The following is a 22,211-nucleotide window of genomic DNA, read 5'->3' on the forward strand; positions in this document are numbered from 1 at the left end:
TCTCTTAAGGATTCACATAGTGTTGTCAAGCCGTCTTTTGCATTGAACATTGGCACGGAAATCTTCCATGTTGACACACACAAGGAGTGAAGTTGACATCATGATGAAAACCTTTTATTTTTTATTGTCGCCAATTCAGTTCATGCCAAAACGTCCCCCTCTACTTGTTTCTCTATGGGTCGCGTGTCCCAAGAATGGTGCTACAAGGCATCCAAACCCCCAACCACTCCCTTAACTGACATGCTCCCTACAGGCTACAACTACAGCAGGCTATGCTGCGGGAGCGGAAGCGGAATCATGCGATTCTACGAATAGCCAAATGCGTCAACATGCGACACAGACGGCTCAAGATTATTTGTCGCCTGAGTAGTGTGCCTTTGTTGGTTTCCTCTGCATGTTCCCCTTCGCTGTACCCCCTCAAGACACTGGAATCCTGCCATAAAAATATGTGCTTATATAACACCCTTGAATACTAAGGCACTTGTAGTCAAGAAACCATAACATCCCACTTACGATCGAGATCGGTTCCGACCATCTGTCGTAAGTCGGATTGGACGTGAGTTACATGTCATTCAAAATGGCAGACGCGAGGGCTATAGGAACTACTGTAGTGGTAGATCACTGTGTGAGAGATGCTGGGATACTGCGCTGCTGTAACTGTTTAGCAGTCCATCAAACGGTGAATGGCCTGTTAATCTCTGTCAGTGGGAGGATTCTTTTTTCTCCACTAGTACGTCCCACAACAATCTGTCTTGGATTTGTTTCTTGCTTTTTATTCTGTAGCGCTATAGCTAATGCTATCAGTAGCCTTGAAAAGATATTTATTAACAGATATATGTAATATGTTAATAGCCCTGCTTAATACTCAGAGCTAGCGTTCAATGATTTGCTCCGCCTGCTACAACAGCATGTGAGAGCCCAAAGGAACATGCGGTTGGTGACAGGTAACGCTGTGATACCGGAGGAAACTCCGTTGAATACTAATGAAGCTTCCCTTCCCATCAACATGCTGCTGTGTCAGCATGTACTGTACGACTTGCAGTGGCCTCTACGGCATATGTTTGTGTGGTGTAATAGAATCCATGTCGATAACCCCACAGTAACCCTGTTAGTGCCTCTCAGAGACAACAGTGTCCACCATAAAGACCCTTTGTTAGCGGCCCATTTGGCCATCAGAGGAGAGATGATGTAAGAAGTGACAGAAGTGGAGCTTTTTCACTTGCCACGGCAAAAGAGAAACCTCTTTAAGAGCCGCGTGCTGCTCCAGTTTACACAGAGAGCAGGCTGTTTCCAAGAGTCAGCCTTGCTAACAGCTAGCTTTCGGGATGGCTGCTTGATCTCAACAGGCTCTGACAGGCTCGCGTTGTCGCGATCATGGGACCAAAGAGGGAGGCACATCGGGGTTCCTAAAGTTCCTCTGGGTTATGAACTCAACAGTTCCGATGTACATAGAATGAGCGCCTCCTGTCGCGGCCAAAGCTTTTGTGTGTCGGTTGCCTAGCGACTCTCATTTGGCTGTTTAGTCGCAAAATGTTGTCGTCCACCACCCACGTTTTCGTAGGGAAGGATCAGTTCTCATCCCACCGTAAAGGTTGCATTCCCGACTCATAATTGACTACTTGGGGCTGTGACTCATGGCTGTGTGTGTCGGTGCACGAGCAGATGTCAAGTGTAAACACCAAGTCTTCTGGAGGTTCTTCAGCCTGAATAAAGTTGTTAGAGATAACTCAGTGCTTGTGTTTCCGCGCTCCCTCCCTCTCTGGACACGGGTGTGTGTGTTTGTGTGTACACTCCTCTCACAGTTATTCTTGCATACTTAACAGAACCGTGACCTAGTTAGCTGGACAACTACAGTAAGTGGGTTTCTCTGTTTTAGTAACCCATCATCCATCGCTCTCCTGCAGGAGGGGCTGAGCCAGGAGCGGCGTTTCCATGGCGAATGTCTGGAGGGGAGAAAAAAAAAACGTGGAAATATTCATGGAGCATTTCTAGCATGAAGTCGACTCGTTCTTGTCATGGTGTGTTGCCGCTGACTGTGGCTCTCATGCCAGCTCTCCAGGCCATGTGCTGTACTGCCGAGGCCCACGGCCACCGTTCTGCTCCAGTGCCCTCTCTACGCTGCCGTAGAACTAGCATGTAGCATAGCGTCCCGTCGGGCTTCAGCAGGAACATTTGTGTTGTGTGTTCCAAAATCACACTGACCTGTTGAAGGAGTGATGCGAGGGACCTTTGGCTAGAAATGCAATATGTCTGGTGCTAATGTGACTCTGCGTTATTCTCAGCCGTCGCTCAGTCATGCTTTCATTAGCGCAGCGCTAAAGGGCAAAGCAGGCTGCAACCATCATTAACATTTATTTATTTATTATGTAAACCGTGTCTAATTCAGATGTGCTGCTTGACCGGTTGGCTCCAACTGTGGTACGGTGTTGACAAGCTCAAAAAAGTGACAAGTGCAGACCTCCACCAATATTTTTCCAGGGATTCACCAACACCGTTTTTTCCCAAAACGAATAGTTGCATTTAAGTGCTCACCGATACAGATAGATAGATAGATAGATAGATAGGGAGAGAGAGACAGAGAGAGGCAGAGAAGTAAATAGTTCTCCGTTTGTTTTTCTTGTACATGGTTGACGGTTACAAGTTTCACTGCAGTACAAACCCAACTTTTCCACTACTTACTTTAAATTGACGTTCAAAAACTGCACGCTGCTTCATGATATCGGTTTTGAGGTATCGGTGGCCATTCTATGAGTATAAGTGCAAATACACAAGCTCGGGATCTGATTTTTTTAACACAATTTTGTTGCCGCTCATTTATTTTACCTTTTATTCTATCACTTTTGAAACATTTTAAAACACAATGCTCAGTCTGCAGTTGACAATTTGCACTATTTCACGTCCCTTACCGAAACTGCAGCCTTGAGGCTCGGTCAATACAAATCCAATAATGTTTATGAGTATTTACTTCTTAATAGTGACTCCAAAAAAACCCACAGCACTGTAGTCGTGCATTTGGCTTTAATAAAACAGAAGGCTTGTAATAAATAAAAGTGCAACATCACCAAAATATTGAGATAATTTAAAAAATAAAGCTAAAATATTTGGCTACACACCTTGTTTCAGACATTATGGCATGTAATGTTAAGTGATCCATCCAGGCAGATACCGATAACCATCCCTAGTCTCTTGTAACTGCTGTTGCAGTGCATTATGGGATGTTTAATGTGCACGAAGGGAAGGACAACTGGACATTTATAATTATATTGGAGCTTCCATCTAATGATATCTTTGAGTATCAATGTACATGACTCTCAGTATCGGACGCTGTTCCAGTGCTGTTACCATGAGCTAGCCCTTTAGAAGTGCTGGGAGTTTATAAAGGATTCTCATGAGTTTGAGGTCACATCTCGGTAATGATGGATTGATGAGGCTTCGTGAAACACTGTCCTCGTTTTCAGGGCTCAGTAGGTGGCACTCATGGTTTAAAGATGACGCTACTGTAGGTTTCTCTCAAAGATTTTAGAGCAGAGAGTGCCATCTAGTGGGCTTTGAAAATAAGGACACTGTTTCATGAAGCTTCGTAAGCCCGTCACTGCATCTCAGTGTCCTTTATTCACGTTGGTTTGGCTGAACAAGTGGAGCTTCCTCCCTCTTGTTCAGCCAGAGATTTATCAACTCCAGAGTCAGAGGCTCCTTTGTACTGATGGCACTATGACTTTATGTGTAACACTTTGCCACATCTCAATGCACACTGTCCCTCAGTAGATAAATTAAAGGCCATAGATTTCACATCGGTATTTCAAGCTGCTCCCGCCGCGTGACTGTGAAAACTGTATGTTGGAATTACTAGTGAACCTGTCTTGCTCTCCCTCCCTTATTACACCTGTCTACACTTCCATGAGACAGTGCTGTCAAGGTTAAACATGGTGGTTAAGGACTATTGATATTCACCGTCTCTTTCCGTTCTCTTCTGTCTCAAGCATGCTTTTATAGTCAATAGCATATTAAATTACAGCGTCCGAAATGGGAAAATAATGGTGAGTGGTACCTTTCAGCGAGCTGTAAACACACAACTGAGTTATCTTATCAGCACTTTTTAAATGTCGCAATAATGGTGAGCTCGACAGAAGATCTCTGAGCTCATGTGAGCTTGCTCTCTAATGTCATGTCTTTAGATGTGTAGCTTTCTCAGGCTTTAAAAAAAAACAAGTCCACATGTCGGGCTGGGAGTATTTTAAACTGTTTCAGGTGAAGACGAAGTGGCAGATGGTTGCAAGGAACGCACTGACCACATGGCTGCCAAAAAGCCGCACGTGCCTTTTTCCGTCCCAGGACGCATTGTGTGCTGCTGCTTATTCATCAACCCAGTCAACCTTCACAGTGTTGCCTTTGCATTTTACTCTTCGAGATCCCAGGCTTCCGCTGTTTACCGCAGAGTTCTGAATTTATAAAGCTCACGGTCTCCTCCGTCTTCTTCGCCTGATGATGTTTGATGCTTCTCAGAGGAAATACCAGCCTCTGATAAACAAACAATACTCCATGCACAAGACAGTGTGTTGTTTTCCAACTGATTTACGGAGAGATACACAAGCCTCACTTTGAAGCTCGGGTCATGAATCTGCAGAAATCATGTTGATAAATCATGCGGAGCTCATGTTTTCATTTCATGCCCCTGTTTTACACAGCAAATACAGCCGTGCTGCTCCTCTGTTTGGGCTCTGCATTCTGCTGTTCACAGCCCTGCAGGATAAAGTCTCCCACGCTCACACACTTACAGCAGCAACATGAAAATGAGAGGATTCAAAAATATGCCGATTTTGGCTCAAGGCTTGTTGAACTTGCTTATAAGTAAAGGATGCTTTGATAAGGATTCGACACAGTTGGGGATTATCAGTTAAAAAAAAAACAGCCATTTATGCCAACACAACTGACAACATCATTGCATTTGTTTTAATGTATTCAGCATTTATATTAAGTAGTATTAATATATGAAGTTTTGTAGGTGTTAACTGAGGATTATGTACCCCAAATTCATAACTCTCACCTCTGCTATTCCAGTATTTTAATGCGCTATTTTTGTGGAATACATACAGTTCTTTTGCCTTTGTTACAACGCTGTTTAAAATGTTGTTTACTTCCTGTTCATCTATTGAAAACACTACAATACAGTCATCATCCTGATGTTTTTGTTGCTGTTTCTCCTCTGGTTCATTGACCGTTGCCAGTAAAGAAGCCAAAACTCAGATTATCTATCCAACTTTTGTAATTTCTTTCACCTTCACCTTCACCTTCTTCTGCCGCTTATCCGGGGTCGGGTCGCGGAGGCAGCATTCGGAGCAGGGAAGCCCAAACTTCCCGGTCCGCACAAACCTCCTCCAGCTCCTCCCGGGGGATCCCGAGGCGTTCCCAGGCCAGACCGGAGACATAATCTCTCCAGCGAGTCCTGGGTCTTCCCCGGGGTCTCCTCCCGGTAGGACATGCCCGGAACACCTCCCCAGGGAGGCGTCCAGGGGGCATCCGGATCAGATGCCCGAGCCACCTCAACTGGTTCCTCTCCATGTGGAGGAGCAGCGGCTCCACCCCGAGCTCCTCCCGGATGACCGAACTCCTCACCCTATCTCTAAGGGTGCGTCCAGCCACCCTGCGGAGGAAACTCATCTCAGCCGCTTGTATCCGCGATCTCATCCTTTCGGTCAGTAATTTCTTTGGAAACATTGTTAAATGTTTAAAGCTTACTACTACCCAAAAAAGATTGGTGGTCTCAAAGTGACTGCTTACAAGGCTTGAAGTAGTGAATTTGGATTCAGCAAAGTTACCCTGGAAAAAAGGAGAGGAACGATGGGGCATCTTTAGGGTGTTCAGCCTTAAAGCAGGGGTTTCATTTTCAGTAAGCACAAGATTCCTGGATCTTCTCCGTGGCATTAGTTTTCTACCTTTTGACCTGGAACCTTACAGCTCCCCAAAGTTGGTGTTGAGCACAGTTTGTTTAATAATACTCACTGTTTCAGCCATGCACTTGGGTTCACTCACCCTGTCCGGCTGGATGGTGGCAGCATCATGTTCTACGATTCACCGACGTCCCTGTGACCCCACAATACCTCGACATCCTGCGATGTTGTGCTGCGGCAGATCCCCCATCTGAGGTCTGCTTTTGATGTTTCACTTTGCAGCAGCTTTTAGCGGCGTCAGCAGGAAAGCATATGAGAAAAGGACTCAGCAAGGAAGTGCCCACAGACAGGTTTTTCTCTTGGATATTGCGCCCAATTTTATTTAAACAAACCTACGAAACCTGTTTTGAATTTCTGTTGAACGTAAAGTTGCTTAAATCATCTCACTGTGATGCATAGTATATTAAAATAATGACACATCATCCAGGAACATGCATTAACCCTGTGAAGCATGAAGCATAAAACTGTTGACAGAGAGCTCCAGTTCTTTAAAACAGAGGTCTTTGTTGGTCCTTGAAGACTTTAAAATCATCATATTCATATATCTATCTCATATAAAATATCTGATCAGCATCCACATCAAAAGGTCCCATTTGAATAATAATCTAAAACCATGTGTTCAGTGTTGCTCCCAAGTTCAGTTCTGGTTGTTCTAGCAGAGAGCAGCTTCACTACATCTACAACTTACAAGTTAGCTCCGTGCTAACCGATATGCTAGCTGTTAGCTCAAGAGTGTGTGGCGTCACAGACCGTACACGGAAAAACTCTTTCACCATTCTATCATGGTGTCGAAGGGGTTTGCTCAACCTTAAGACGTGTTATCTTCGCAAACAAAACGAAGCCACACTTTTGAACACTACGACCGGTCGCAGCTCGAACTCCTCTGTGACTGTGACTGAGGGGCGCGCAGTGACGGTGGCCAGTTGGAGTCGCACCTCAGTCAGGAACCAATGAAAGGAACAGAAATGAACATTACACTATGTGGTGCTAGCATACATATATTCATGTTGGATGTGAAACTTACTCCTATTATCTAAGACTATTTCCAGGTCTTGGATATTTTTTGGATTCAGTCTTCACAAAAATAGCGATATTTCAGTTTGTCTCAGGCTGAAGTGGAAATGCTGCCGCCTAGAGGAGGATGGTGGTTCATCTCGCCTCACAAGTGGAATATCTCAGTTGTCAATTGAATTTGAAACCAGAGACATTGCAAGCGGTGAGCTGAAACCACCGGCCAGATTTGGCCCCGGAACCCGTAGTTTGATGGATGGAGTTACCACTCAATCACTGCATTTTTTCAGCAAACCTTTTCAGATGTCGACGATAGAAGCATTTCTGGATTTGAAGGTGCTGTCCAAATGTCTAACCAAGTTGTTTAAATTAAACAGCTGCTGGCACTCGGCGTGTAAGTCAGAAGGTATTTCACTTGACCTTTTGAACCCTCCTGGTCCTCTAAAGGTCATGTAGTCAACGTGCTGCAATCAGAGTTATCTTCAGAAACCATGGCACGAATCTCCCGCATCATTCTGTTACACATGTTTCCTGTAATTTCCCCAAAGCTCGCCACACTCACAATGTGACTGGATCCATCGGTACGCGGTTTGACCCAGTTCCCACCGCCCCGCGCATCAGTGCGCCATGACTTTGAGTCAGGGCTGAATAGAGTCTGCAGACATGGGTGAAAACAACACTTCAGTCTTCAACCTACTTGCTTCGACGACTTAAAAATGAAATTTGTTCCAGTTTTTATGCTTTAATAAAAAGTTGTTTTAGAGTCGGCGTGGCACAATAGCAGGAAGAGGTTTTGAGGCGGATGTTGAAAGATAGATTGTCAACCAGATTAAGACGCCAGTCATTGAAGCAAGAACTTGAGTTTCGGAATCTTCCTCATGAGTTGATCTGAAGTACACACATGTTGTCGACCTTCTGGACCAGGGAGAGTCTCACTGGACCCATGTGAATTAGCGACCTCTGCTCCATTAGTCCCACACGTGCGTCCTGGTTTCACAACGCGCCGTGCAACTGTCCCAAATCATCTTGGATCAACACTGAGGGAAGCGCAGGCTAGCAACCGAGCAAACACAAGAGCAGGTGCAGGAGTGCGGGCCCCTCTGTTATATATCAATGTCAGATTAATGGTGTGTGAAAATCCACCAAATTTGACCCGAGCTGAAAACATGTGCGCCGGACCAACCGTGAAACTGTTTGGGCCGAGTTGTATTGCACTTGAGAGCTGAGGTGTTCGGCTGAAGTCGCAGAACAAGAGGTGTCATCAGTGTCTCGTAACCAGGTTTTATGTCCTGAGGTTTTCCTTTTTTAAACAATAGAACATAGTGTTTCTCCCTGTGAGCATCTATAGTTAACAATGTAAAGAGAATCTTTCGGCTTTTCCCGAAGGAAGTTGGCCACCACCCCATCGGTCTCGTTGTTCTCCTTGCTCCCAGCGTCAACATTCTTCGTCCAACATGTCCACTGTCTCTCCTCCACGTGTCCTAACCATCTGGCCTCCCTGACGCTGTCTCTGCTCTTCCCCATGTGAGCTGTCCCTCAGGCTACACGTGGCCTTCTGACTGCTCAGGCAGGGAAATACTATCAAAGACGCACATTATATATTTATGTATGAGAAAAGACGTGTACTTTGAAATGTCTTTCTATTGCAACTTAAAAGTGCAGAATATTTTTGACATTTTTCAGAGGCATGTCGTGGCAATTAATTAATAATTAAACATTTCATTTTGTCATTTGGTGTCACTTCATTTGTGTTTATTTTTCTTCCTTGAATGTTTCGAAATACATTTTTAGATAATAGATAAATACAATAATAATAAAAATATATACACAGATCATTTCCATCATATTTTATACTTTGTATTTTCCCCCCCATGGCATTATTATTATTATTATCAACAACAACAACAACGACAACGACAATGACAATAATAATAATAATAATAATAATAATAATAATCAGTCTCTTTTAACCATTCATTTTGGATAGCTAATATGTTACTTAACGTCTATGCCTGTTTATTTATTGATTTATTTACTATTCATGCAGATTTTATTTTAGTAAACATTTTTCCTCTGTTCCCATCATCTCTCTTTGGTTCCACCAACAATTGAAGACTTTGAATAAACTGAGCAGCATTTGTGTTTCATGAGATGAACATCTATGCATGTTTTGTAGTTGTGAGTAGTTGACTCTTTTATTAATTTATTTATTGATTTTCAATTTTCATTCCAGGGCTGAGAAAACAGAAGTGCTGAGCGAGGACCTTTTGCAGGTAAAATAAATAAACATGTGTACGCAACCTTTTATTCCCTTTTGAGAACTAATTCATTTAGTTTTAGCTTCAAGCGCAAAGAAGAGATAAAAATGTAATTACAGTTTAATATCCTGCTTTTTGTTTGACTGTGTTTCAGTCGGACTATAGGAAGTGCTGGTTCTGGGAGTTTAATAAAATAGAAGAGCAACATACAAACAAGGAATGGAGCAATAACGTGAGATTATTGGAGATTAGTCAGTCTGTGGTGAGTGCCAAAAAGAATGGGAAGATAAAGTAAAAGGACAGAGAGAAGTTACTTATAAGGGATTTAAACACATTCGCTTCTGAAGTTGGATCAAGGGGAGCAGCATCTTCGGCTACTTTGACTGGTGGTTCTACTCTGTGTCTCAGCCAGATGACAGAGCTTCTCTCCAAAAGGCAAAACATACGCTAATGTGAAGCTTTTGAGGTGGAAAAGAATGAATGAATCATCAAAAACACTGCGTGATAACCCAAGGTGTTGAGTAGAAGACGGTTTACGGGGAGTGTCAGTCATTGAGAAAACAAAGACAGTAGCAGATGTTGAGTCACGGCGTGTGTGTGCCGCAGGTGGAGAAGCGTCTGGATCTGGTCAAACAAGTGACACACAGCACTCACAAGAAGCTGACGGCTTGCCTGCAGGGCCAGCAGGGGGCCGACGTGGAGAAGAGATCCGTCAAGTCACCTTCGGTACGTCCCTGCGTCCGTCATCCTGTCGGATCCAGCAGGAATGTGCGACGATGAGAAATGACAAACTCTTGTGCGATGCTTTTCGTCGCAGAAGAAACTACCGCTCGCCATTTTAGCGCAATGTATGGTGGAGGGCGCCGCAGTGCTGGGGGACGACTCGCTCCTCGGGTGGGTTTCCAAACTCGTGTCCGCACGTCCGCAGGTGGTAACTGTTCTAAATGTAACCTGAACAGGAAGATGCTGAAGATGTGTGGCGAGACGGAGGAGAAGCTGGCGCAGGAGCTGATCCAGTTCGAGTTCCAGATCGAGAGAGACGTGGTGGAGCCTCTATATTTACTGGCCGAGGTGAGTCATTGCGGTCACGTCTCAAAAATAGTGCTTAATCCCCTCATTTTTCAGGTGGACATCCCCAACATCCAGAAGCAACGAAAGCACTTAGCCAAACTGGTACTGGACATGGACTCCGCACGCACAAGGTAAGGAGAACATCATCTGTGATGAATAGTTTTCAATCTGATGACTTGGTTTTATAGATTTCATCAAGCCTCCAAGTCATCAAGTCACCCAAGCACTCTGCAGCCGGGCGCGAAGTCCGAGTCCCTCAGAGAGGAGATGGAAGAGGCTGCCACTCGCATGGAGATTTGCAGGGTAAGCAAGGACAGAAAAACGCTGCATTCTCAGTGGTTTAGCTATTAGCATATCTAGCCTGAGATGGACTAGGTTTTGCGCTTCAAACACGCTGAATTTTTATTATTATTTTATTATTATTTTTCGATAGAATATCAGTCAATGCATGAGACTGTAACCTTCCACGATGACTCACATCATAACACACTGAAAAATCTACTACAGACAGAATTTTACATGTCTCTCATTTATTGCCCCACACGCTAAGCTAAAATGCTAATGCCTTTATAAGTGTTTTCCGCTTTCCTTTCATCTTTCAGGATCAATTGTCAGCAGACATGTACAGTTTTGTGGCCAAAGAAATAGACTATGCAAATTACTTCCAGACGGTAAGTGTGCGTTTCATTACCCTTGTTCCCGACGCCATATCAGACGCATCTTATCTCGCCCTCCACAGATGATAGAGACACAGGCGGAGTATCACAGGAAGTCTTTGGAGATACTGCAAAGCATCCTGCCGCAAATTAAAGCTCAGCAAGGTCAGTGTGTGTGTGTAAATGTCAGCTCTCGATCTGGAGCAGCAACCATTGCTATCTCAATGGCCGATCGTCATTGGCTTATAGAATCTCAGAGTGTTTGTCTGGTTAGAGTTTTGTTGTCACTCAGTTGTAAAAGGGCTGTTTATTTGTTTGAGCTGTTTGAGTCCTCCAGGATGTATGGTGGTTAGTGCTGCCTCCTCATGGCAAGAAGGTTGGGGGTTCAAATCCAGCTACGACTTTAAACTGAATATAATAAGTTAGTGTTCAAAAGGTTTATTTTAAGTTTATTTATTTATTTGTTTGTATTTAAAATGTACATTTTTTGTTTGTTTTTCATGTATTGAAAACTGGATGACACAACTTTCTTGCCATATTTTTTTTTTCTGGGTTCAAATCTCGATGGCAGAGATTTACCTCCATAAAAATTTAAAGTATAATCCCACTACTTAAGATTTTAGTGAGGATTATTAGTGTTATTTGTTTTGTTTTGTTTTGTTTTCCCGACCACAGATGTCAAATTCTGCAACAAAAAACAAGGTAGATTATTCTCCTGGGGAAAAGGCGGACCATGATGAAAAACCTCATCCTTCCAGTTGACCATCATCCTACACGCCAATGATACTGAACCTACTGTCTTTGGGGTCAAATTCTGCTACTGACGCTAGAATTTAGACTGGCACTCTGGTTTCTTCCCACTGCCCTAAAAATCTACTGATCTTAATTGAGGACTATATTTTGTCCTTTGATGTTATTGTCCAAGCCACAAGCTCCTGGGATAGACTCTTGTACCCACAACCACAAAGTAAGATGAGTGAATGGATGAATGTTGCCAAAATAAACACTATATTATAATCTATTTTGGACAGCATTCGTCCCACAGTGAGGAAATTAAACAAGTTGCAGCAGCCAATGACAACAAAGACACATTCCAAAGACATTAAAGATACACAACAAGGATCAAAGACATGCACGAAGCATCAGCATACATATATAAAAAAGAAGTTATCAAACAACATGAGACAAATAAATAAATACCTACCTGTATAATATGTGAAAAAATATCATGGCCAAATAAATAAATAAAATCTAAGTCAAGATAACTAGACGGATAATACATGGATAATAATACATTAAATAATAAATTGTATAACTAGAAGTTGGTATACTTTTTTTTCAAAATGTATTGTTTTGTTTTTAGGAAAAAAGATTCATTATTTACAGACAAATCACTATACAATAATGTAGTAATTTCAGAACAATTATTATTGATGTGATGCAAAGACCACAACAAATAATTAATAAAATAAATAAATAACAAAAAATGAAACAATTGAACCTGGGAAAAATTAAATAAAAATGACAACAAATAAAACGTGTATTTTAAAAGGGGAATAAAGGGGAAATCAATATCTCCGAAGAGAGAATACTTAGCAGTGCCAGTCAAAGGCTGCAGAATCATTTGAAATGTGAATAAATCTTTTGAATTCTGCAGCAAGGAAGATTGATCAGGTCTTTCTTTGCGCCGCTACAGAGGCGTGGGTGGAGAAACCGTCGTTTGGCAAGTCTCTGGAGGAACACCTGAACATAAGTGGGAGAGAAATCGCCTTCCCCATCGAGGCGTGCGTCACCATGCTGCTGGAATGTGGCATGCAGGAGGAGGTGAGCGCTCTCTGTTGTCAAAACACACTTTCACATCTTTCTCGTCAGCTTTTTCTCTGGCTCTAAATTAAAAACCGCCGGCCCACGGATATTGTCTTATGCTTGCGCTGGAGTCTCCTGGGTTTTCATTCGACAACTAAAAGTGAGTCGACTGGTTTGATCATAGCGGGTAATTGCAGGAGTGAAACTCTGGTGTGCGCTGTCAGCGTTGGTGAGGATGAAGGCTTCATTTTGCGGGTCCGGTTGTGTCTGTTCATGAATACGTTGGTGGGCTGCAGGGTCTCTTCAGAGTGGCTCCGTCGGCCTCCAAGCTGAAGAAGCTGAAAGCGTCGCTGGACTGTGGAGTTTTAGATGTGCAGGAGTATTCCTCTGACCCGCACGCCATCGCAGGTGAGCTGCACCCACATGCTCGCCTGCTCCTCCGGCTATTTCCAGAACATTAGCTGCTCTCCCAAATCACACCGCTTCCTTGTTGAGTAACCCGCTGTGTTCAACTTTCTTCATCAAGTTAGAGCGCCAAGATAAATTAAATTTATAAGAAAATGCTGGGGGTGTTTTTCTATGATTCATGAGTGCAAACTTTTAATTTTAAAATGAAATTCAACCTAACCGACCTTTTTTAAAAAAATAAAATGCATTGTTTCTCCTCTTTTTCAATGCAAACAATACGTTTTTTTCTTGAAAAGTTTTGTATAAAAAAACATATGAGTCAGAATTTAATAAGTGCATAGCAAAAATAAAATTTCTGATATATATTTTTTAATTATTTTATTTTCATTTTTAAAATAAAAATATTTTAAATAATTTAATAATATTTTTAATATATATAAATATTTGTAAATAATATATATTTTTAAATATATTGCCCTGTAATGGCTACAACTTTGGGACTAAATGTGATCCAATGGAATGAACATACAAAAATACATTATTTTTATTCATATTTTGCAATGTTTTAGGGTATTTTAAAAGTAAATGTAATAAAAAATATAATTATAATTACTATAAGTTTTCAAGAAAACATTTCTATAATTTTAAATGCTTTTTTCCAATTATTTAATATTACTCAACATCACAAAAAAAAATACATTTGGTGGAAAAATTCATATTTGAGTTTATTCTAATGTTAAACAGCCCCTTTGATATGCTAAAAACATTCCTGATCTTAGTCGGACAGATATCGACGCTGATTCTTTGGCCTATTTTCGGGAAGCATTGGCTGCGAATGTAAACACATCTATCTATTCAGACTCCCTTCAACTGACATCTGTCTGTGTCACACACAAGTCCAAATTGAGTGATCTGAATCTGGCAGCTTTTCCAGCGCCTGAATGTGGAGCGCAGCCTTATCGGTGCTTCCAGCTGACATTCTGTTCCCTCTCTCACCCCCAGGGGCTCTGAAGTCGTACCTCCGTGAGCTCCCGGATCCGCTCATGACCACTGAACTTTATGATGAATGGATCCAGGCTTCAAAGTGAGCCAGCTCCTTCTGCATTTAAATCATTTGCTTGTTGTAGAATACGCTCATATTCTGGGGTTTTGTTCTCAGCATTCAAGACATGGACAAGCGGCTCCAGGCGCTAATGGCTGCATGCGAAAAACTCCCCACTGACAACTTGAATAACTTCAGGTCAGCTTTATTCTTCATTTAAAAAAGCAAACTGAGGTCTAAAACTGTTGCGTTGCATTATGGAATATGTCACTGGACCCATTTACATTTGAGGACATTCTTGAGTTCTTCTTGATCTGGATCACTGTCCACAGATACCTGATCAAATTCCTAGCCAAGCTGACAGACTATCAAGACTCGAACAAGATGACTCCCGGAAACATCGCTATCGTCCTCGGCCCCAATTTACTCTGGACACACACGGAGCCGTACGTACTGGCGCTGTTGGTTATTGGTGTTTTTAAATTGTCTTTTTAAACTATTGGCCTTTACAGGAACATGACGGAGATGATGACCACGCTGTCCTTACAGATAGTCAGTGTCATCGAGCCCATCATCCAGCACGCAGACTGGTTCTTCCCTGGAGGTATCAGTCACAGCTGTGACTCACCAATCTTTGCGGAAAAGCAGTTATTCTGAGGTTTATTCGTCCTTAAACTGAACTGCGAGTGGCCAACAATGAAAACATACAGGTTTTGCACTTTTAATTGGTAGTGTATAAAGAAGAGAAAATATGGTGCTTTTTTCTAAATTATTATGACAGTATTATTAATGATTTTATGTTTATTTATTATTTAATAATAATAATAATAATAATAATAATAATAATACATATTTATGTGTACTCCTTAAATTTATTGTTTTTGTATTTTTAATAATATTTATATAGTTAGTATTTATATTTATTATTATTATTTATATTTATTATTAAGTATTATTAAGACTAAACAGAAAAACCCTGTAAATCAATGTGAAAATATATTAGGAGCCAAAAGACTTTATGAAACAACAATTGCCCCAGTTGTCTAGGTATGCAAATTTGGGGACCCTTAAAAATTATGGTGGTAAATCTCTGCCATCGTGATCTGAATCCAAAAAAATCTTCTTTATGTTTAAACTGAAAAAAATATGTTTGTATTCATAAGGTTTTTGACGGAAATTCAAAGTTTTTTTTTAATTAATTTATTTACTTGTATTTAAAATGCACTTTTTTTTTGTGTATTCAAAACTGGATGGCACAACTTTCTTTGCATATTTCTCTTCAGTTTTTCTGGGTTCATGGCAGAGATTTACCTCCATAAAAAATCCAATTATAATCCCACAACTCAAAATTTTAGTAAGTTTATTAGTTTTATTGTGGTATTTTGTTTTATTTTTTTTCCCAATCACAGATCACAAATTCTGCAACAAACAACATGGTTGATGATTCTCCTGGGGAAAAGGTGGACCATTGTGAAAGACCTCATCCTTACAGTTTACCATCACCCTACACTCCAATGACACCGAACATTAGTGATGGGCAGATGAGGCTTCATGAAACATTGTAGAGCCCAGGAGATGGCGCCCTCTGTTTAAAAATGATGTGAGGTTTCTCTGAAATGGTTGTTGAAATCCCAAGAGTTTACAGCAAATAGTGCCATGTAGTGGCCTCTGAAAATGATAACACTGTATCATGAAGCCTCATGTGTCCATCACTACCGAATATACTGTCATTAGATTGTCTCAACCTTTGGCCTAAAGTGGGAATTGAAAAAAAAAATCATCTGTAGGCGACAGAGTCCCACATAAACTTCACTAATTTAGCTCATAATAGTTTTAGATGGTGCAGTTCATGACAGGGACTTCATTTGTGTCTCCTTTCATCCTTCCGTCAGACATTGAATTCAACTTGACCGGCAGCTACGGGAGCCCCATCCACACCAACCACAACTCCAACTACAGCTCCATGCCCTCCCCAGATATGGAGCAAGCGGAACGCAAGCAGCCGCACGACCAGAGCCGACGCCCACTCAGCGTTGCCACGGACAACATGATGCTGGAGTTTTACAAGAAGGATGGGTATGACGCCAACCGCATCCTTGTGCTGCCCACTTCTCACTCAGCATCCCGCTCTTCTATCTCGTTGCGCCCACGCGCGCAGCTGATGTTGCATTCAGCCATCTGAGGAGAGAAACTCATTAAAACCGCATTCTCATTTTAAACATGATCCATCCTCGTTCCTCTGCATAAAGAGGCTCATTTCAATTCACTGGGAATTCTTGTGCTATTGTCGCCGTGGAAACAGGACTGTGGCTCTGCTTTTTCACTTCGTTTCTTCAGATAAAATATTTGCTTTCTCCTCATCTACCCACACACCACTCCTCCTTCGCAGTCTGGCGACCACGTCACCTGGCCTGAGTCACTCCACCAGCTGGCGGAAAATCACTGAAATATCGCAGTCAAACCTCAATAAAAATCTTTTTCTGTGCATGAATGAGGTCAGAAGTGGCAACGAATCCCTCTATAGCTGGGGGACATGATTAAAACCGAATCTTTTAATTGATTTATTGAAAGAAATTTGGAGCGTGACCAACAGCTCTGCAAGCTGGTGCCTAAAAAGTTGCAGTATGACTCAAAGGCAGCAGGCGTGAGACCGTGTTGGCATGGTGTGGTGAGAGGAGAGAACATCATTTCGCCAAGAAAATTCAAGACAGAAAATTTGGAATCATGCCCATAGAGGGATAAAAAATACAAAAGTCCGAAAAAGTTAGGGTCAACTATTATGCTAGTTAGTGGCCTTTATATGGACATTTTCACATGGACATTTCAAATAGATTTTGTTTATGCGTTGCATGCGGATCCTTCTGTCCGTGCTCTGCCTTCCTTTTGTCCATATTTCTGTATATTCCCACAAAGCGTACGGATACAGACAGTACCACCAGAGACCGAAGGGGGGCAGCATTGCTGTTATTACCCGACACGTAACTCCAATGAGACACGAAGAAGACATAACAATGGCGGAAGTTCTCCGCCCTCCAGTCCTCACCACCACTGCCTCCTACAACACTGCTTCTGTTTCGTTCTTTGTGCAAGAGGTACATTATCAATGATTCAAAGTCGCCAGGTTTGTTTTGGAGTTTGTAGTTGTCACAAACTTTTGACTCAGGGCTGCGCCCCCTAGTGGATATATTGGTGAACAGCAATTGAAACGTAAAGAGCGCATCGAAGCATGTGATCAGTGACACAGATGGGTAGAATTTCATACATAAAGTGGGCATAAATGGGCCTTTACATTTGCTACCAGTTCTGCGTTGCCTGTTAACGCCTCAGTGTTTCAACTGTGGTAAATGTTTCCCCACCCACGGCATCTTCTGCCATTGAAAAATAAAGGTTGGATTTAGGTGACGCGTTTTATGTGTTTGCCAGTGCAGTGAAGTACTGCCTTTCTGCGTTAGGAAATGGCCCTGGGAAACAAAAATGCAGAGAAATTCTGACCATGGAGAAGTTAGTAGTGGAAGAAGATGCCATCATTTCACTGCCTCAAGAAGAGCCACTCGCTGAGTCCACGTATCTTGAGCTGAAGGGGGCACATCGCAAATACATTGTAATTGTCGTGGTCACTGAAATAACGCAATTTTTTATTTGTCTATTTCGACCAATATATAGTAACTGTGTACAATATTTAGAGCTCATTTGCATGCGACTTGGCAGTGGCCTAGTTGTTAACTTGCATTGCTGTGAAGGGAAAGGTTGCTGGTTTCCATCCGACCTGAGACTTTAAAATTTAACGCATGGAGGTGATGACAGAGAAACCTTTTCTTCCTCATGAAACTAAAAATGAAAGGCGACAATCCCCCACATCCCCCCGCCTCCTTACATCATCATTGAAGCATAAGTATTAACACTCCTTCTCTCCTTCCTAAAAACCTGTCTAAAAACTATCCGCACTCATTTTCCTTGAGAGTCTCCTGAAGTCTTTTGCGGTGAATCACTTCTGATATCATCTTCCTTTTGCCTGTCTCTCCCTACTAACGCAGCATTAGGAAAATCCAAAGGTACCGTATCATATCTTTCTCCCCCCTCCACCCCTTCTGAACACACCCATGGCCTTGAACTTCCCTAAATGTTTGCTCGCGTGTGTTCCTTCTCAGCATGGGAGTCAGAGTCATGGATACTAACTGGGTGTCACGTAAAGGCTCATCCACACTGGCACGCAAGACTTCCTCAACGCCACCGGGAAGCTCCCCTGCAGACACTCTGATCCCGGAGCAGCCGGGAGAGTTCGCCATGTCCCCGTCGGCGACGCCACCGCTCGGAGAAAGGGTTTGGTAGGTCACTGCAGCAACCTCTTTATCCCGCTGGTCCTTTTACACCACCGTCATCAACCATCACCTCGGCTGTTGGTCACTTTTTCGGAAGACGAATCTTGACACCCTGCTTCATTTCACTGTGGTCTGTCACTGGTCACTTACCGAACACCATCGTCACTCCGGCTTGGCTTCTTTAGCTTTGCGTGTGGATTTTTCCTCCATCTGTCCTGACACTGGGTGATTTCATCATTCATTCTGTGTGGTTATCATTCTCCAACACATGAATAATCACCTCGTGGTCGCTGGCTCTGCCTGTGTGGCAGACGAGAGATAAAAAAAAACTGCTTCTAGCTTGGCTGGCTTTGCCCTCCTCTCCTGTGGCTCTTTCAGTCAGTGAAAGGGTTTTGTGTCTGATAGCCACTGCCCCCGAGCTGCCTGCAGGACCCCTAATGCACACAAGACATATGGGATTAAAGCAGATATGCGTCCTATATGCAGCGCAGATGACATATTTAACCGCAAGTGTGGCGATATGGCCAGCTCCACTGCAGTGTGCAGACACAAGTTGCTCACAGGAGGAGACCGACATCCCCTCTTTTTGCAATACAACACCTTCTGTTGCTGTTTCTTTGTGCTTCTTCATGTATTTGGACACTGTGCAAAGTGTGGCGCCCACCCCCCACCTCAAGGCTTTCTTTGATTTCTTTGTTTTGTGGTGGACCCACTTACACCCGCACAACAGCTGATGCCGCTGCAATGTCCCTGTTCAATCACTAGAGCTGTGTCTTTTGTGCTGTCTCTTAATATCTACAGCTCAGACAACGTCTCGCCCCATCGGCCGGACACCTCTCATGCCCACCCACCCCCCGGGGACGACCGCCCACCCCCTCCTTACCCTGCCACTGCCCACCACCATTTCTATCCCAAACCCCCTCCCTGTGCCCGCCCCGTGGCACCAGGTCCAGAGTCCCAGCCCCCTGCCTCTCCCCCGCCCCCACTACGTTGGTCTGGCTTTACTCCCCCTGCACCAATACCGTCCTCCTCTTCCTCTTCCTCCTCTTCGTCACTTGACATCAATTCGAACCCCAAACCCAGCTGTCTGCACTTCCCTAAGCACAGTCCGCCCGGTGAACTGTCGCATGCCGCGGCACCAGATACTAACGCTTCACCGCTCTACGTCAAAACCCCTCTGGTACTAACCCGCCATGACCAGTCCCTTGTCAATCCACCTAGCAACCCTTCCTCAACGCCCATTCCCCCGGCCCCACCGTGGGCAGCCTGCCCATGTGCCAGAGAACGAGGACCCCCCAGGCTGACTAGGTAAATACAACACACCCGTGGCGAGTGGCAGCCCTGATCTCCTTTCCATCACCTCGCCTCTTGTTTTTTTTCTGACCCCTCAATTGTGTATCAGATTCTGCTTGTCCACGTCTGACTGTCACTGGTTGCCTAGCAACTGAAGACGTTACTCTCTTATATCGAGCCCGTAAAGCAGAATGGAAAATAAATGCATCGATGTGACTGCATGAATGTATTTATTCCATGGCTTGCAAAAAGGGCGGCTGCTGCAAGCATTTTAGTGAATGAGCTATGGAGAATCATCAATGAAAAAAATGGTTCCCTCAACTCTGGCTTTGGCTCCCTTGCTCTCAAACACGCTACATCGGTATCAAAAGATTTAACCGCGTAGCAATGTAATGTTGGTAATGGTGACTGCAAGAATCTACTTTTATTAGTTAGTAATGATGGATCAAATGTGTTGGCACTTGTTGATACTTAGATTTTTTTGTGCATCCTTGTAACCATTTTATCATCTTAATCCTCATGTTTTCATCCACCTGAACAGAATGTTTTTCCTTAGATTTATAGACATTTTTCCACTTGGTTTGCGTCCAGGTTGTATAGCTTTTCATTTTAAATAAAAACATGTCTGCAATAATGTGGTCATGCCAGGGTTTATAAATATATATGTAGAAGTTCCCTGCAGCAAGGCCAATACTTTGGATTATGAATCGACCAACTGTGGCAGTTTCCTGACTCATGCGTCTCGGGTGTTACAACCAAACAGGACAGCGTGAATCATTACAGCAATTTTTCTGTCAGCAGTCAGAATGGCTAGTGACCCGATAATTCGCAGGATTCCCGTTCGAATGTTCTATTTGTTGGAGAAAAGTTGCATCAACCACTGAGACAGCAGCTCGGTTAGTGACCATGTCACAAGCATTTGTGACCAAACTAGGCTTTAGAACAACATTTAAGATCATTGGTTTGCTTCTATCACATTTGGTAGACATGTTCATGGTTTGCACAAATTGGAGTTTTGTGTTTCATTGTTCAAGAGAACCTTCCTGCCAATGTGCTACATTGGTATTGTTGTGTGAGAAAGTCTAAATAATACAGTGCTCTTCACAGTGGGATCAAATGGATTCACGCTCAACTTGCAAAACCTGTAATTCACTCACAAAATTGGATTAAAATCATGTTTCTTTCCACTATAACCTTTTCCACAGCTTCCAAACGAAGTTTTGATGTACTGCATTGTACTTAGCCATGATGCTGGTAACCTTGGAAACAGTGCGGTTAGTTTAAAGCTGTGATGATGGCGGAGGTTGTCGGTGATACTGAAAAAAAGTTTTATTATGTTTGTCTGTCTTTTCCAGTTCACTGAAGAGTAAAGAACTTTCTCCTGTCATTGGACACAAAGCCATTCAAGTGGCCAGTCCGACAGTCCCCCCAAACTGTAGTCCTCAGTGCAGCAGTCAGTCCCCCCACTCCACAGAGCACAGTCCACACACTCTTCGCAAAGGTCAGCACATTTCCTGGTTGTCACCATCACCATATAAAGATCTTTCATTGTCCTTTTTTATGTTCTTTGGGTACAGATCGTATCAACTATCTCGCTGCTTTGTTTTCACTCAAATGGTTCTACTTTTTTGGAGTTGCAATGTTGTCCCGTCTTGTTCCTTGTTTGGTTATTACAACTTTGTCAAAGGAGTAATAGCTATGTTTAGCTCAGGTAAATCGCAGTCTTCCACACCTAAGAGAAAATAACAGGATCATGTTTTTTGACACTTAATGGGGTTCTGTTCTGTGAGTAAAAGAGTCCTCGGATGACAACTGGGGTGACCTCCATGGACAGATCAAATGGATCATTCGACCATGGTGTTGAAGCAAAAGCTTTGCGTGAGGTGCCATTTGAACAGAATTGGAAAGGACAGAAACAGCGTCCACAGTGGGAATTATGAGCAACAATTTGCCAAAGAGTTACACTCAAGATATCGGCTGGACTGTTACTTGTCAGCGCTATGGTCGGTTGGCAACATTAGTTGTGCTTTTCCACATTTTCTGTCTTGGAATTGAGCTTCAAGTTGTGGCACAATATCAAAAAAAGCTTTCTTCTTTACAGCTGTGATTCTGCCGATATGACATGGTTCTCCCCAGGATGCTTTCCCAGCAGAGGGAGTGTTTCCAGTGGCAGGGTTGACCAAGTTAGACAAAAGCAAATCGTTCACAGCCCTCCTTTTAAGGTCTAGGCCTGTGTATTGGCAGGTGTCTTGCAATATAATAGGTATTCTGATACGGGAGTGGTGATACAACTGTTTCAGTATTGTAATTGTAATTTTGAGAGAAAGTCAGATAATGAAGGAGAATATTATGTGCATGAACGTCACATCACTTCAGTTCGACTTTCGGTTAAATTTTGC

The 22,211-nt window shown here is 42.9% G+C and overlaps 1 protein-coding gene across 7 annotated transcripts in view; it reads left to right on the forward strand.

Moving 5' to 3' along the window:
- Nucleotides 1-22,211, forward strand: part of arhgap44a (Rho GTPase activating protein 44a) — a 32,696-nt gene that overhangs the window by 5,165 nt on the left and 5,320 nt on the right. For 4 of the 7 annotated variants that reach the window (XR_008413211.1, XM_053851670.1, XM_053851672.1 and 1 more), the window contains exons 2-20: nucleotides 9,193-9,232; nucleotides 9,824-9,943; nucleotides 10,035-10,111; nucleotides 10,177-10,288; nucleotides 10,343-10,419; nucleotides 10,477-10,591; nucleotides 10,891-10,959; nucleotides 11,028-11,109; nucleotides 12,641-12,768; nucleotides 13,047-13,158; nucleotides 14,161-14,242; nucleotides 14,318-14,398; nucleotides 14,533-14,646; nucleotides 14,713-14,804; nucleotides 16,093-16,276; nucleotides 18,235-18,252; nucleotides 18,349-18,525; nucleotides 19,321-19,827; nucleotides 21,168-21,313. Coding sequence is in view for 6 of the 7 variants with exons in the window: in XM_053851670.1 (XP_053707645.1) it covers nucleotides 9,193-9,232; nucleotides 9,824-9,943; nucleotides 10,035-10,111; nucleotides 10,177-10,288; nucleotides 10,343-10,419; nucleotides 10,477-10,591; nucleotides 10,891-10,959; nucleotides 11,028-11,109; nucleotides 12,641-12,768; nucleotides 13,047-13,158; nucleotides 14,161-14,242; nucleotides 14,318-14,398; nucleotides 14,533-14,646; nucleotides 14,713-14,804; nucleotides 16,093-16,276; nucleotides 18,235-18,252; nucleotides 18,349-18,525; nucleotides 19,321-19,827; nucleotides 21,168-21,313 (2,333 nt within the window). In the remaining variant the exon portion in view is untranslated. The remainder of the gene's footprint in view (nucleotides 1-9,192; nucleotides 9,233-9,823; nucleotides 9,944-10,034; nucleotides 10,112-10,176; nucleotides 10,289-10,342; nucleotides 10,420-10,476; nucleotides 10,592-10,890; nucleotides 10,960-11,027; nucleotides 11,110-12,640; nucleotides 12,769-13,046; nucleotides 13,159-14,160; nucleotides 14,243-14,317; nucleotides 14,399-14,532; nucleotides 14,647-14,712; nucleotides 14,805-16,092; nucleotides 16,277-18,234; nucleotides 18,253-18,348; nucleotides 18,526-19,320; nucleotides 19,828-21,167; nucleotides 21,314-22,211) is intronic. The other 3 variants (XM_053851675.1, XM_053851671.1, XM_053851676.1) reach the window with 3 other exon arrangements.

Source organism: Synchiropus splendidus, chromosome 19 (assembly GCF_027744825.2).
Source record: "Synchiropus splendidus isolate RoL2022-P1 chromosome 19, RoL_Sspl_1.0, whole genome shotgun sequence".
NCBI classification, from domain to species: Eukaryota; Metazoa; Chordata; class Actinopteri; order Syngnathiformes; family Callionymidae; genus Synchiropus; species Synchiropus splendidus.